The 14561-nt window shown below is 39.0% G+C and overlaps 3 protein-coding genes across 5 annotated transcripts; 1 reads left to right on the plus strand and 2 right to left on the minus strand.

Moving 5' to 3' along the window:
• LOC18789225 (putative U-box domain-containing protein 42) lies at positions 2747-6924 on the plus strand. 3 transcript variants are annotated; one of them, XM_020555346.1, is made up of 4 exons: positions 2747-3055; positions 3329-4489; positions 4635-4944; positions 5128-6924. In XM_020555346.1, exons 2-4 carry the CDS (start codon positions 3470-3472, stop codon positions 6711-6713), a joined length of 2916 nt encoding a protein of 971 aa, XP_020410935.1. In that variant the 5' UTR covers positions 2747-3055; positions 3329-3469; the 3' UTR covers positions 6714-6924. The 3 variants fall into 3 exon arrangements, with proteins under 3 accessions (XP_020410935.1, XP_020410933.1, XP_020410934.1); XM_020555344.1 differs by having other exon boundaries at positions 2747-3021; XM_020555345.1 differs by having other exon boundaries at positions 2747-2902.
• On the minus strand, positions 8002-10252 carry LOC18791047 (cytochrome P450 CYP749A22). The gene is made up of 5 exons (XM_007223075.2): positions 9880-10252; positions 9552-9778; positions 9182-9414; positions 8698-9076; positions 8002-8611 (listed from the first exon to the last, which is right to left on the minus strand). Exons 1-5 carry the CDS (start codon positions 10160-10162, stop codon positions 8183-8185), a joined length of 1551 nt encoding a protein of 516 aa, XP_007223137.1. The 5' UTR covers positions 10163-10252; the 3' UTR covers positions 8002-8182.
• Positions 12178-14498, minus strand: LOC109949122 (cytochrome P450 CYP749A22-like). Its single transcript, XM_020563517.1, has 5 exons — positions 14054-14498; positions 13730-13956; positions 13362-13594; positions 12872-13256; positions 12178-12791 (listed from the first exon to the last, which is right to left on the minus strand). The coding sequence occupies exons 1-5, from the start codon at positions 14334-14336 to the stop codon at positions 12363-12365; spliced, it is 1557 nt and encodes a 518-aa protein (XP_020419106.1). The 5' UTR covers positions 14337-14498; the 3' UTR covers positions 12178-12362.

Consider the following 14561-nt stretch of genomic DNA (forward strand, 5'->3'; position numbering starts at 1 on the left):
CATAATTAAAAAAAAAGCATAAATCCAAACAAAGCACAAATCTAGCCTTCATCCATTGTGATTGCCTTTCATCTGCCACAAGTGCTCGATCAAGTCAACTTGACGTCTTTCGTGAACATATGAAGATTGCATTTCTTGATAACGATCAATCATGGGGTTGTTGAATCGACCATCCTGAAGTAACGGTTCGGGCTCCAATGGTAGTCCATTTGGTCCTATCGGCCTTTCATATATTCTTGTCAACGCCGTGTTCATAGGATCGGGTTCAAACACCTCTGGAGCATCGTAGTCATACTCATCCTCCACAATCATGTTGTGGAGGATGATGCAAGTCATCATAATACTCCTCAGCACCTCCTCGTCTAGCATCCGAGCAGCACCCCTGATAATTGCCCAACGAGCTTGCAAGATACCGAAACACCTTTCCACGTCTTTCCTGTAACCTTCTTGAAAGGAAGCAAAGCTTCTTTCCTTCTCGGATTGGGGATTCAGAATTGTTTTCACGAATGTCGTCCACCTAGGATAAATTCCGTCGGCAAGGTAGTAGGCCCCCGAGTATACGGTATTGTTGATTTGGTATGTGACCTGAGGGGAATGACCTCGCAATACCTCATCGAACACCGGGGATTGACCAAGGACATTGAGGTCATTCTGAGATCCGGCAACCCCAAAAAAGGCATGCCAAACCCAAGTGTCGAATGAAGCTACGGCCTCCAAAATGATACTTTTTTGGCCCTTCCGATTCCCATACTCTCCTTGCCACGCAGTAGGACAATTCTTCAACTGCCAATGCATGCAATCAATGCTTCCGATCATTCCTGGGAAACCTCGAGCCTCGCCTTTTTGTAGAAGCCTTTGCAGGTCCCTCGGAGTGGGTTTGCGAAGGTACTCCCTCATGTACAAATTTTCCACTGCATCACAGAGTCTCACCAAGCACTCTAGGATAGTAGATTTTCCCATCCTTGCAATTTCATCCACCTGCTCTGCAGATGCCCCATAAGCAAGCATCCGCAAAGCAGCTGTAAGTTTTTGCTCCGGGATAAGACCCAAAACTCCAACAGCATCATGCTTTTGAATGAAGTATGTGTCGTAATTACAAATATCATGCATGATTTTTTGGAACAAATGTGGCTGCATTCTATATCTCTCTCGAAACTTATGAGCAGGATATAACGAATTTGGGATAAAGTAATCCTCCAAGAGATTCTTACCCCGAGACTCTCTGCATCTGTCCACATTCGGGGCACGACGACGATGGTGTTGGCTTGATTGATTCATCATACACACCGCCGCTACTTCAAGCATTTCTTCCTCTTCTTCATCGGCGTCCCGATCTTCTTCCTCACGTCTACGCCGGATTTCTTCCCATTCTTTCTGTTGCCTCTCCAACACCCTCCTGAAGTTTGACATTGAGAGTATAATGGGAAATTGTAAAATCTGAGAAATGAAGGAATATATCAGAGATTGTGTGAGAGGAGTGGTGTTGATGGTGTAGTTATATAGAGGGATTCAGAAGATAGAGATGACACGTGGTACAATTTTAGAGGGTGAAAATCTTATCTGAAATCTGAGATCACTATTTGAAAAAAATATCTGAAAATCTTATCAGACATGGGACACGTGGCACAATTTTAGAGGGTGAAAATCTTATCTAAAATATGACATTATAATTTTTTAAAATTATCTGAAAATCTTATCTGACATGGGACACGCGGCACAATTTTAGAGGGTGAAAATTTTATCGGAAATCTGAGATTATAATTTTTATTAATGAATATCCGAAAATTTTATCTGGAATAAGACACGTGGCAACCGAGATTCACATCCGAAAATCTTATCCGAAAATTTAATTACAAAAGATTATCAAAATTAATGATTTAAAGTATTAAAAAAATAGAAAATAAAGTACAATGAATAGTAATTGCCCTAGACTTGCCCTAGACTTTGCCCTTGTGGGTGGAACCACAAATGGCAAGGCTGACACTATTCACGTGAATAGTGTCAGCCCTTGCTTGCCCTTGCCTTAGACTTTGCCCTAAGGGGTGGAGTTGCTCTTAATCTTTAGCACATCAAGCTTCTAATTCAGCCAATTGTATATTTCACGTGTTTAAGGGTGGTGGCTGTGGTGCGAACAAGTATATGCCACGTGTAGAAGTTTGAGTGGATGATGAATTTTCTCTCTCCAAGTGTATTGGTTAACCAACTTCATGAGTTTCGTAAAGGTAGTGTATATGTCCTCATGTACTAAGTCTGATCCGTCTTCAGTTCGTCTTCAATCGGTCTCCCCATGCATCAGAGTGGATCAGCTGTAAGGGCTAATTTAGTTATTTCACATAGTTGTGCATAGGCCTTCATGCCTCCAGCTTCTTTGTAATGTCAAACACATTTCTTAGTGCTTACCTTGCAACTCAGCATGGTCCTAATATATGGCAAAAAGAAAGAGTCTACCTTGTTAAAGTAAAGTAAATTACCATTCATGAATTTCAAACCTTGATTATAAATAAAACAAATGCATATCTTGAAGAAACTACTTAGTCAATCCTGTAGGAATTAATTAAAAAAGAAGAAGAACGACTACACGTAACACTGACCAGTATCAGAGGCTTTCTTCTGTATGCTAGTAAATCATCAGATAGAAACTTCATACCAAACCAGAAGTGATTGCTAGCTGACCGAGTCTTTTTTGTAACTGCTCTTGAGTCTATCAACACAGAAGGTATCTAACTAAATAAAAATTACTATCAGTGAGATCACACAAACATTCAAAGAGCTATCAGTGACTCGTAATTGAAAGTTTCATCTTTGCCAAGTCTTCTGCTTAGCACTCTGGTTTTTGTGGTTTTGTGGTTGAGGTTCACAAGAGCAAGGCTATATAGGGCAGACCAACTACAACTGGATGCCGGTAGGAGCCTTCATATGCATTTTTTCTTCTTCTTTCTTTTTAGCCTTTTACAATTCTTATGTGTTTGAGAAATGAAAATCAAGGCTCTGGGAGGCTTTCATACGTCTATCTACATAGTGGTAAAGCTCTACCGTTTACAAATTAGTTTCCCAGGTAACATTAGAATGATACAAGCATGCTAGCTGATATATCTGTCACCAGGTATAAGTAGTACAAAAACAAAAACATGAAAATATTAAACTGAATAATCTTTATTAACTCACTAACTCTCTTGGTGAGGCAGAAAATCTGTATCACTAACTTTATTTTGTGGGAGTATCTTAAGGATGAAAACCAAGGAATCTTTGTCTACAGAAAAATAGATTCCTTAACTTCATAGATTCATGAGTGTGGTGAAAGACTAATCTGTCTCATTCTTTTCTTCAGCTCAAGGAAGATGCAAGTCCAGTTGAGAGTCTTGCAGATTCCATATTGGCATCCATTTCAGAAATCACAGAATTGGTAGTAAGCATCGAGGTGGAACACGAAAATTTCATTGAGATTGCTTGCTACCTCTATCGGGCTTCTATGGCCATAATGGAGTTGAAGATGACTGACACCTGCCCAGAAAATGCAATGGAAATTCTTCAGTCTATTTCCAAAAGTGTTAATCTGGCCAAAGATCTTGTGGAGAGATGCCAAATAGGCATCCAACCATTTTCAGATCCTGAACTGAGAATCATTATAGCACAGCTGGAGGAGGTCATTAAGCACATAGGAGAATGCCTGAGCTTGATACCGCCCTCCACATTTGGAGACCAACAATATGCAGAAGTTGCAGTGCGGTCGCTTTCAAAGGAGATGCAGAATGCTCATTTTGAAGCTCAAACATCTGAGACCAATGAACAAGATACAAAGATGCTGTCCTTGGAAGAGCAACCAAAGGAAAAACAAACACCAAAAGAAGAAACAGATCTCTACTCTATAGATTTTGAGGTTTCCATGGAGAATCCTCAGCTCTTAAATACACCTCAGCTGATTGAAATACTTAAAAGCACAAGTTGGGTCAGCAAAAGAAAACATGGGAGCATGAGTGGATCATTAACAACATTTCCACAGGTGGGTGAGTACATGGAGCCTCTGTATGAGACTTTCTTCTGCCCACTGACAAAGAAGATCATGGATGACCCGGTAACCATAAGAAGTGGAGTGACCTACGAGAGGAAAGCAATTGTTGAGTGGTTTAAGAAGTTCAACGACTCGGAAGAAATTTTCTGCCCAATCACTGGACAAAAGTTGATGAGTAAATCTTTCAATGCCAACATAGCTCTAAAATCCACATTAGAGGAGTGGAAGGAAAGGAATCAGGCAGCAAGGATTAAGGTTGCGCGTGCAGCATTGTCCTTGGCTAGTTCAGAGAATATGGTACTTGAAGCAGTAAAGGACGTGCAAAGTATCTGCCAAAGGAACCCTTACAGTAAGGTGCAAGTTCGGAGTGTTGGAATTTTGCCATTGCTTGTTCAGTGTCTGGAGTACAAAGACAAAGATGTTAGATGTGCAGTGCTGGAACTTTTGAGGCAACTGGTGGAGGATGATAACGACAGCAAGGTCAAATTTCAATTTCCTCATTTCTAATGAGAAACAACCAATTAAGAAAAGTACTATGATTTACTAAAACATGCACTAACCAACCAGTAGATTGACTAGAATGAAAACTTTTTTGCTGCAACTTTGAAAATGGTTTCTTGTGCAGGAAATGATTGCGCAAACAACGAATATTTCAACTATAATCAAGATGCTTTCTAGTAGTCACCAGTCCATAAGGCATGCATCATTGCTATACTTGCTTGATCTTTCAAGATCACAATCATTATGTGAGAGAATTGGATCAGTCACTGGAGCAATCCTTATGTTGATCAGGATTAAATATAGACGGTCTATTGATGCCTTTGCTTCAGAAAAAGCAGATGAAATCTTAAGGAATTTAGAGCATTCGCCAAATAACATAAAAAACATGGCAGAAAATGGACTTCTGGAACCCCTCCTAAAGAATCTTACTGAAGGTAATTTTTACAACTCCACAGTTCCAGCCAAGCATAAATAACAAAGAAATTCAAACCTTTTGGACCACTAATTTTACCATTGTGACCATTCTGCAAGTTCAGAATAAATGACATATGATAATTTAGTTGTTGAAAATCTCAAATTTTATCTTATAATTTTTTTTTTTCTTTCTGAAATAACAGGTTGTGAAGAGATGATGATGGAAATGGCAAGTTACCTTGGGGAAATTGTTCTTGGACATGACAGCAAAACTTATGTTGCTGAGAGGGCCTCTCCTGCTCTCATCAAAATGGTACATAGGGGAAATACCCTGACCCGAAGGGCAGCATTCAAAGCTCTAGCACAACTCTCATCATACCAGCCAAATGGAAAAATACTTGAAGAAGCAGGAATTGTGCAAATCATGGTTGAAGAGATGTTCATTCGAAATATTCAAAATGAGCCAATGAATTCAAAAAATGAAGCAGTTGCAATCCTTGCAAATATACTTGATGCTGGGATTGAGCTTGAGAACCTCCAGGTTAATTCTCACGGTCACACCATGACTTCAGACTATGTGGTGTGTAACATCATGTACATGCTCAAGAACTCAACCTCAGATGAACTAAACAACAACCTCATCAGAATTCTTTTGTTTATTGCTAAGATCCCCAGATGTGCAGCCACCATTGTCTCACTGGTAAAAGAAACTGAAGCAAGCTACACCCTCATTGAATTCATCAATAACCCACATGAAGAACTTGCCATTGCCGCGACCACGCTACTAACTGTTCTTTCACCCCTTATGGGCAATGTGCTAGCAGAAAGACTCTGCAAAACCAGAGGACAGCCTGAGGATCTTGTCCAGAGCCCAACTGATACAACCCCCATCACCGAGAAGCAGGCAGTTTCAGCAAAATTTCTAGCTCAACTTCCCCATCAAAACCTGACGCTCAACCTAGCTCTTCTGTACAATAATACAGTGCCTACAATCCTAGAAGCAATCAGTCAAATTCAAAAAAGAGGAACAAGATCAAGCAGGTTCGAAAGCGCTTACTTAGAAGGTCTAGTAGGCATTCTAGTCAGATTCACAACAACATTATATGAACCCCAAATACTGTTTTCAGCAAGAACACACAATTTTACAGCAGTATTCACAGAACTACTCATACAACCATCAAGTGATGAAGTTCAGAGGTTATCAGCAATTGGGTTGGAGAATCTTTCTACAGAGTCAATAAGATTATCCAAACCACCACAAATCAAGAGAAAGAAGTTGTTCTACCTGCCCAAGTATCTATTCTGTGGCTCATCAAGGAGGAGGAAAATACCACTGTGCCCGATTCACGGAGGGGTCTGTTCTTCACAAAACACCTTCTGCATAGTTGATGCAAAGGCAGTTGAGAGGCTATTGGTTTGTCTGGGAAATGAGAATGCAGAGGTTGTGGAAGCTGCATTGTCAACTATATGCACTTTGTTGGATGACAAAGTTGATGTGGAGAAGAGTGTGAGCATGCTGAGTGAGGCAAACGCTGTGCAACATGTTTTGAATGTGGTGAAAGAGCACAAGGAAGAGGGGCTGTGGCAGAAGTCATTTTGGGTGATTGAAAAGTTCTTGAACAAAGGTGGGGATAAGTCTGCTTCAGATATATCAAATGACAGGGTGTTGCCTGCCATACTGGTGAGTGCTTTTCATCATGGAGCTGGAAATACCAGGCAGATGGCTGAGAAGATTTTGAGGCATTTGAATAAGATGCCCAATCTCTATACTTCCAACTATACCATGTAAAACCGTCTGTCTACTCTCATGGTCATACATTGTAATGGTGCTTTTCAGGAACTGTCAACTGCCAACTGCCAATTGGCAACTGTCAAATCTGTGTGCTCCAATATATTAAAAAGTCATGCTCACAGCAAGCATGCCATGTTGTAAATAGTAAATGAAATTTTATTATTTTGGTTCCTCACTAATAGTAACGGATGTGACTGGATGGAGTGTCTAGAAAGCTCAGACGTCCATGTAGATTATGAGTTTATATCCAAACCCAAATCCCGATATTCTATTATTCTATCCAAAATTTGACTCATTTCAATTTCCAAGGAAACTTGATGGAGAGATAGTAGATACGGTAAATTATAGTTCCATATTACACGTGATTTTTTTTTTTTTTTTTCTGGTTGAGGCATCTGATATTTGAGCAAAGCATAACAAGGCCAACTAAACAAATTCTAATGGAGGATTGCAGGTTGAAGTTCAAGCTTTGTTTATTGTACAATTGTTGTTGGGAAATGCATTGACTTTAATACCATCCTTTTCTTCCTAATTAGAATTCAGAAACCACATTCTTAGATTGGATTGGAAACACCATATTCCAATGTATAATCTTCATCCAAAGGTTCAAGTATTCAAATCCCAATCCTATGCTATCACGGTAATTGGAAAACTCAAGTTCGATGAACAAACAGTCGATATAATTCTAGCAGTTGCAATGCTTCTTCTATTAATTTCCACTTTTCACCTCTTTTTTAATTCTTAGAATCAAACTGATGCACTACATTCTGAATGTGTGTGTGTGTATATATATAGCCATGCACCCCTCCAACAAATCCACAGAACCAACTGAGTAATTTGCACTTTGGATTATCTTATCTCACCAAGAAAAAAAGAAACCAGAAAAACACTTTGTATTGCAAAAATGGGAGGCAGCAAAGGGTCTAATGGTAATAGTAATAGCCAGGTTGGAAATGGAAACCAAAATGCTGGTGGTGGATGTAAGTCATCCAATGTAGGAGGAGCAAGTGGTGGTGGTGGTGGAGGCAATGCAGCAGGGAATATGAAAGCACCTGGAAGAGATTATGCAATCTCCAGGGAGAGCTTTGAATGAAGTAACTACTTACTCACTACTACTATATTGCTGCTTTTGTTAATCTATCTATTAATCTATCTTTATGTAATGTCCCTATCTATGTTAATCAAAGTACCCTCATCTTGGTTTTGGGATTAATTACTAATTTCATATTGTGTTTATGCTTTCTTTCTGCCATTATTTATTTAAATTCCTTTTACTATATATGGATGATGCATTCAAACTGAAAATGTTTATTATCAAAAAGTAAGCATAAGATTTCATTCTACCAACAAACAAAAACAAACAGGAAAACTTTGGACTATCCAAAATGCTGCCAAACTAAAGAGAACAATTGCTTTGAAAGTTGAAAGTACAAGGCAACCTTGCCTGCACTCCATGTTGTGGCAGTTCAAAGTGACTGCAGCATTACCTGCACTCCATGTTGTGGCCGGACTGTAAGATAACGTAAGGGCAAGTGGACATAACCCGGGGAAAGGGTGAAGGCGTAGCGTTGTAGAATCATTGACAAAGCAATCTTCGCTTCAGTGGTCCCAAAGTTCAAGCCCACACAAGTTCGAGGTCCCAGTCCAAAGGGTATGAATGCACCTACATGATTGTTGGTTGCTTTGGCAACCCCTTCTGAGAATCTCTCTGGTTTGAAAAGTTGCACATCTTGTCCCCAGATTTGAGGATCATGGTGAAGTGAAACTATTGAGACAATCAATTCAAGATTACTAGGAACAATCAGCTTTCCTAGTCTAACTTCCCTTTCGACTTTCCTTATAACCGAAACAACAGGGGGATATAACCTTAGAGCCTCATTGATGATCATACTCATCTGCATGAAAATGAAAAATAGATAACTGAATCAGGATCTCAAACTTTATTGAGAACATATTTCTACCACCTAGACAAGTTTCTTACTGTTTTCAGTTTGCCAATGCCATCAAGATTTGGAGTTTGTTTGCCAAATAATTGTAGCACCTCCTTTCTTGCTTCCTCTTGCCAATCTGTATGGAGTGCCAGGAGAAAGACAGTCCAAGAAAGCAATGTATTAGTGGTTTCTTGTCCGGCAAAGTAAAACGTCTTGCACTCATCAATTAACTCATCCACCGAAATCCCCTGGTTCTCATTGGCTTCATTATTAGCCTTCAAAAGTAATCCAAGAAAATCACTTCCAAAGCTGTCCATTTCTCCAGCCATTGTCTTCTTTTCTCTTTTCTTAGCCATCTCTATTATGGAGGCATGAATTCCTTTCTCAAGTTTGTCCGATTCAATCTCATCACTGGTTTTGAAAAACTTACTGCAACATTAAATGAAAGACTAAAACTGAGATAACAGAAGTGACTCTCCAATTTTTTCTTATTTCCTGTTCTCTTCAATTGGAGTATTAAAACTACTATGTTACCTGATTCCAGGAACCCTGACTTTGAGAAAATTGTTTGCTATTAGGAAGCCTAACTTCATCAACATCTCAAATATGTTCTGTCCTTCTACATAGCTGCTGCCAAATGCTGTTCTGGAAATCACTTCCGATGTGAACAATCTAAACTCTTCGTAAACCTCAATCTCTTTTCCTTCATAAAATGTCCACCTTTCTAGCATCGTCTCGGCACTAGCTACCATTTCTGGAATCATACTCTAGTAAAACAATAATACAATTATGCTATTAGCAGACTTTTGACTTCAATTTAATCTTTTCGTGTTTAAATATTGTTGACACAGCTATTACTATAATACTCTTTGCTACAAAATACCAGTAGTTTAAAAAATCTTACTTTTAAACCGTCTCCATGGAAAGCATGGGTGGCCAGCTTTCGCAATTTTGCCCATTTTTCAGCTTTAGTTGTTGCCACAAGGCCATCTCCCACTAGCTTCTTCACAAGGTTTGGGGGCTCTCTTTTCGGATAAGCACTGCCTTTGTTATTCAGTATCTGTTTGCACAACTCAGGTTCTGTAATGACCAACTGAGCCTGAGAACCATGCCATTGAAGATAATTCTTACCTGTAATTGCATGCAAAAATGACCAAAAGTGATCTTGTTTAGGTAGAACTAAGATTTAAATACAATAGTTAACTAATTGAGATGGCTTGTTTGTCAGTTACCATATTTCTTGGTCCACGAGTGAATGTGAGGTTGAACTACAGAAAGTATGTCGTGTGATAAAATTTGGGGCCTGTCCATGACTTCCTTTTTCATGTTGGAGATTTCTTTGGTGTTTCCATGGATGAATCTGTAAGAAGGGCCTTTGATCCCCTGCAAAGCCATCAGCTTCTGTATGCGAATTGGAGTCCACCATAGTTTGTGAAGGATCTTGATGAAAGCTAAGACAAGGAGCAGACACAGAAAGCTTGAAAGAATGATTATTAGGCCTCCCAAACTAGTCATTTTTTGGGGTATTTGTTTTTCTCTTTGGCTATCTCTTTCTCTTTCTCTGAACCTAGTGAGTTTTTAAAGCTTATCTTCTCCTGATTGTTTAGAAAAAGTCGAGAAAAAACCAGTTTTAAATCATCTGGTCATTTGTCGACTTCTGATACATCATGGTTGTGACTTCATGTTGGAATTATCTCCCCGCTTCGTCACCAATGACAAAAAGGGTCCCAAAATGGACGGCGAGTTTATTTTTGGTGTTTCTAATGCAGCAGTTACATGATCATTTTCATATTCTATTGGCATCTTCTAACATAAACAATTGTTTTTCATCCTTACCTCGTTGCCTTTTTCTGGAACGATGCTTACAATTGCAAGCAAGCTTCAAAGTTTCTTTCTACCACGCCAAACAAAAAGAAATAAATTATTGGATTATCTTAAAATGCTGCCAAACATAACACAACAATAGCTTGGTAAAGTTGATAAGATAATTGACTAATACAATTGACTTTATCAATTTCACTTCATAACCAAAGGCTTTATTATGATTAATGTCTGGTTTCTGGATACTTACCAAGTGCAAGATTTAAGGGGTGTAGCATGACCTGAACTCCACGGAGTGGGCGATTTGTTACTTGCTGAAAGGGCAAGTGGACATAGCCCGGGGAAAGGGTGAAGGAGTAGCGTTGTAGACCATTGACAGAGCAATCCCACCACACAAGTTCGAGATCCTACTACTCCCAAGGGTAGGAAAGCGCCTGCGTTATTGTTCGTAGCTTTAGCAACATTTTTTTTTTTTTTTTGGTAATAAATAGTACAGCCGGGCGGCGATACTACTTAAATATATTCAACATAAAAGTTATAGCCGAGCAGCTCTACTGGGGCCCTTTTTTTTTTTATTAAAAAAATTTTATTTATTTAAAATTTTTCCCTGATTTAAAAAGTTGCGAGTCTTGTCCCCAGATTAGAGGATCATGGTGAAGTACCAATTCAACATTAGCTTTCCTTAACAGCGTACCAACAGGGGAATATAACCATACTCATCTGCATCAAAACGAAAAAAAAAAAAAAATGATAACAAGTTTCTGTCACTTAGAACAAGCTAATGATTGAGTTCTTGACTGCCTTACTGTTTTCATATTCCAAATTCCAATGGAGTTTTTCAGGTTGAATTAGCAGAGCTTCGATGACGTTCAAGCTTTGTTTATTGTACAATTGTTGGGAAATGCATTGACTTCAATACCATCCTTTTCTTCTTAATTAGCATTCAGAAACCACATACTTGGATTGGATTGGATTGGAAACACCATATTCCAATGTATAATCTTCATCCAAAGGTTCACGTATTCAAATCCCAATCCCATCACGGTAATTGGAAAACTCAGAGTCAATATTATTCTCGCAGTTCCAATGCTTCTTCTATTAATTTCCACTTTTGACTCTTTTAATTCTTAGAATCAAACTGATGCACTACGATCTGTGTGTATATATAGCCATGCACCCCTCCAACAAAGCCAGAGAGGCAGAACCGAGTAATTTGCACTTTGGATTATCTTATCTCACCAAGAAAAAAATATACCATATAAACACTTTGGACTGCAAATATGGGAGGAAGCAAAGGCTCTAATAGTAATAGCGATAGCCAGGTTGGAAATCAAAATGCTGGCGGGGGTAAGTCGTCCAATGTAGCAGCAAGTGGTGTGCAATGCAGCTGGAACCATGAAAGCACCTGGAAGAGGTGTTACAATCTACAGGGAGAGCTTTGAGAGCAACCCAGCTGCCTATTTCAAGGATTTGCGCAAATAGCTTGGAACTACTTACTCAGTGCTATATGAATAAAGAGTAGTAGTCTACTCCATGGCTGCTTTTGTTAATCTATCTATCTATCTATCCTTCTTTATGTAATGTCCCTATGTTAATCAAAGTACCCTCATCTTGGTTTTGGGATTAATTACTATTTACATATTGTGTTTAAGCTTTCTTTCTTCCATTATTTAAATTCCTTTTACTATATATGAAATTTTTTATTACAATTGTAAGCATAAGATTTCATTGTACCAAAAAAGAAGAACAAACAGGAAAACTTTGGACTGTCCAAAATGCTGCCAAACTAAAGAGAACAATTTGCTTGGTAAAGTTGAAAGGACAATTGACAAATAAGCTCTTGTCTTGTCTCAAAGTGAAAGGCAACATATCTGCTTGATACACCATTTGCCGTTCAAAGTGAGTGCAGCATTACCTGAACTCCATGTTGTGGCCGAACTGTAAGATAATGCAAGGGCAAGTGGACGTAACCTGGGGAAAGGGTGAATGCGTATTGTTGTAGAATCATTGACAAAGCAATCTTCGCTTCAGTCGTCGCAAAGTTCAAGCCTACACAAGTTCGAGGTCCCAATCCAAAGGGTATGAACGCACCAACATGATTGTTGGTTGCTTTGGCAACCCCTTCTGAGAATCTCTCTGGTTTGAAAAGTTGCACATCTTGTCCCCAGATTTGAGGATCATGGTGAAGTGCTACGATTGAGACAACCAATTCAAGATTACTAGGAACAATCAGCTTTCCTAGTCTAACTTCCCTTTCTACATTCCTCGTAACCGAAACAGCAGGGGGATATAACCTTAGAGCCTCATTGATGATCATACTCATCTGCATGAAAATGAAAAATATGAATCAGGATCTCAGACTTTATTGAGAACATATTTCTACCACCTAGACAAGTTTCTTACTGTTTTCAGTTTGCCAATGCCATCAAGATTTGGAGTTTGTTTTCCAAATAGTTGTAGCACCTCCTTTCTTGCTTCCTCTTGCCAATCCGTATGGAGTGCCAGGAGAAAGACAGTCCAAGAAAGCAATGTATTAGTGGTTTCTTGTCCAGCAAAGTAAAACGTCTTGCACTCATCAATTAACTCATCCACCGAAATCCTCTGGTTCTCATTGTCATTGGATTCATGATTAGCCTTCAAAAGTAATCCAAGAAAATCACTCCCAAAGCTGTTCTTTTCTCCAGCCATTGCCTTATTTTCTCTTTTCCTAACCAGCTCTATTATGGAGGCATGAATTCCTTTCTCAAGTTTATCCGATTCAATCTCATCGCTGGTTTTGAAAAACTTACTGCAACATTGAATGAAAGACTAAAAATGAGATAACAGAAGTAACTCTACAAAATTTTCTTATTTCCTCTTCTTTTCAATTCGAGTATTAAAAGTACTACGTTACCTGATTCCAGGAACCCTGACTTTGAGAATATTTTTGAATATTAGGAATCCTAACTTCATCAACATCTCAAAAATGTCCTGTCCTTCTACATAGCTGCTGCCAAATGCTGTTCTGGAAATCACTTCCGAAGTGAACAATCTAAACTCTTCAAACACCTCAATCTCTTTTCCTTCATAAACTGTCCACCTTTCTAGCATCGTCTCGGCACTAGCTACCATTTCTGGAATCATACTCTAGTAAAACAATAATACCATCATGCTATTAGGAGACTTCTGCCTTCAATTTATTCTTTTCATGTTTAAATATTTGACGCAGCTATTACTATAATACTCTTTGCAACAAAGTATCAGTAACTTTAAAAAACTTACTTTTAAACTCTCTCCATGGAAGGCATGGGTGGCCAGCTTTCGTAGTTTTGCCCATTTTTCAGCTTTGGTTGTTGCCACAAGGCCATCGCCCAATAGCTTCTTCACAAGGTGTGGGGGCTCTCTTTTCAAATAAGCTCTGCCTTTGTTATTCAGTATCTGTTTGCACAACTCAGGTTCTGTAATGACCAACTGAGCCAGAGAACCATGCCATTGAAGATAATTCTTCCCTGTAATTGCATGCAAAAATGACCAAAAGTGATCTTGTTTAGAACTAAGATTTAAATACAATAGTTTACTGATTGAGAGGGCTTGTTTGTTTGTTACCATAAATCTTGGTCCACGAGTGAATGTGAGGTTGAACTACAGAAAGTATGTCGTGTGATAAAATCTGGGGCCTGCCCATGACTTCCTTTTTCATGTTGGAGATTTCTTTGGTGTTTCCATAGATGAATCTGTAAGAAGGGCCTTTGATCCCCTGCAAAGCCATCAGGTTCTTTATGCGAATCGGAGTCCACCATAGTTTGTGAAGGATCTTGATGAAAGCTAAGACAAGGAGCAGACACAGAAAGCTTGGAAGAATGATTATTAGTCCTCCCAAAGCAGTCATTCTTTTTGGGTATTGCTTTTCTCCTCCGCTCTCTATCTGTTTCTCCGAATCTACTGAGTTTTTAAAGCTTTTCTTGCTCCTACTAGGCTTATTGGCCTTCAACAACTAGAAACTGATTACTAGGCTTATTGGCCTTTTGGTTGACACCAGGACAGTTGTAGTTTTCCGCTTACTTCTTACATCTTTGTTCAAGGTAACAAGCCTATATATATAGGAGAGTCACCA

This window comes from Prunus persica, chromosome G1, assembly GCF_000346465.2.
Source record: "Prunus persica cultivar Lovell chromosome G1, Prunus_persica_NCBIv2, whole genome shotgun sequence".
Classification (NCBI taxonomy): Eukaryota; Viridiplantae; Streptophyta; class Magnoliopsida; order Rosales; family Rosaceae; genus Prunus; species Prunus persica.

What these genes read in the sequence shown, in the direction of transcription:
- LOC18789225 (XM_020555344.1), top strand. Translation starts at nt 2,974, where the DNA reads ATGAAAATCAAGGCTCTGGGAGGCTTTCATACGTCTATCTACATAGTG. An exon ending in AGGATGATAACGACAGCAAG is followed by an intron (nt 4,490 to 4,634) that starts GTCAAATTTCAA and finishes TTTCTTGTGCAG; the next exon opens with GAAATGATTGCGCAAACAAC. An exon ending in CCTAAAGAATCTTACTGAAG is followed by an intron (nt 4,945 to 5,127) that starts GTAATTTTTACA and finishes CTGAAATAACAG; the next exon opens with GTTGTGAAGAGATGATGATG.
- LOC18791047 (XM_007223075.2), bottom strand. Translation starts at nt 10,162, where the DNA reads ATGACTAGTTTGGGAGGCCTAATAATCATTCTTTCAAGCTTTCTGTGT. An exon ending in TCCATGGAGACGGTTTAAAA is followed by an intron (nt 9,415 to 9,551) that starts GTAAGATTTTTT and finishes TTGTTTTACTAG; the next exon opens with AGTATGATTCCAGAAATGGT. An exon ending in GTCAGGGTTCCTGGAATCAG is followed by an intron (nt 9,077 to 9,181) that starts GTAACATAGTAG and finishes TTAATGTTGCAG; the next exon opens with TAAGTTTTTCAAAACCAGTG.
- LOC109949122 (XM_020563517.1), bottom strand. Translation starts at nt 14,336, where the DNA reads ATGACTGCTTTGGGAGGACTAATAATCATTCTTCCAAGCTTTCTGTGT. An exon ending in TCCATGGAGAGAGTTTAAAA is followed by an intron (nt 13,595 to 13,729) that starts GTAAGTTTTTTA and finishes TTGTTTTACTAG; the next exon opens with AGTATGATTCCAGAAATGGT. An exon ending in GTCAGGGTTCCTGGAATCAG is followed by an intron (nt 13,257 to 13,361) that starts GTAACGTAGTAC and finishes TCAATGTTGCAG; the next exon opens with TAAGTTTTTCAAAACCAGCG.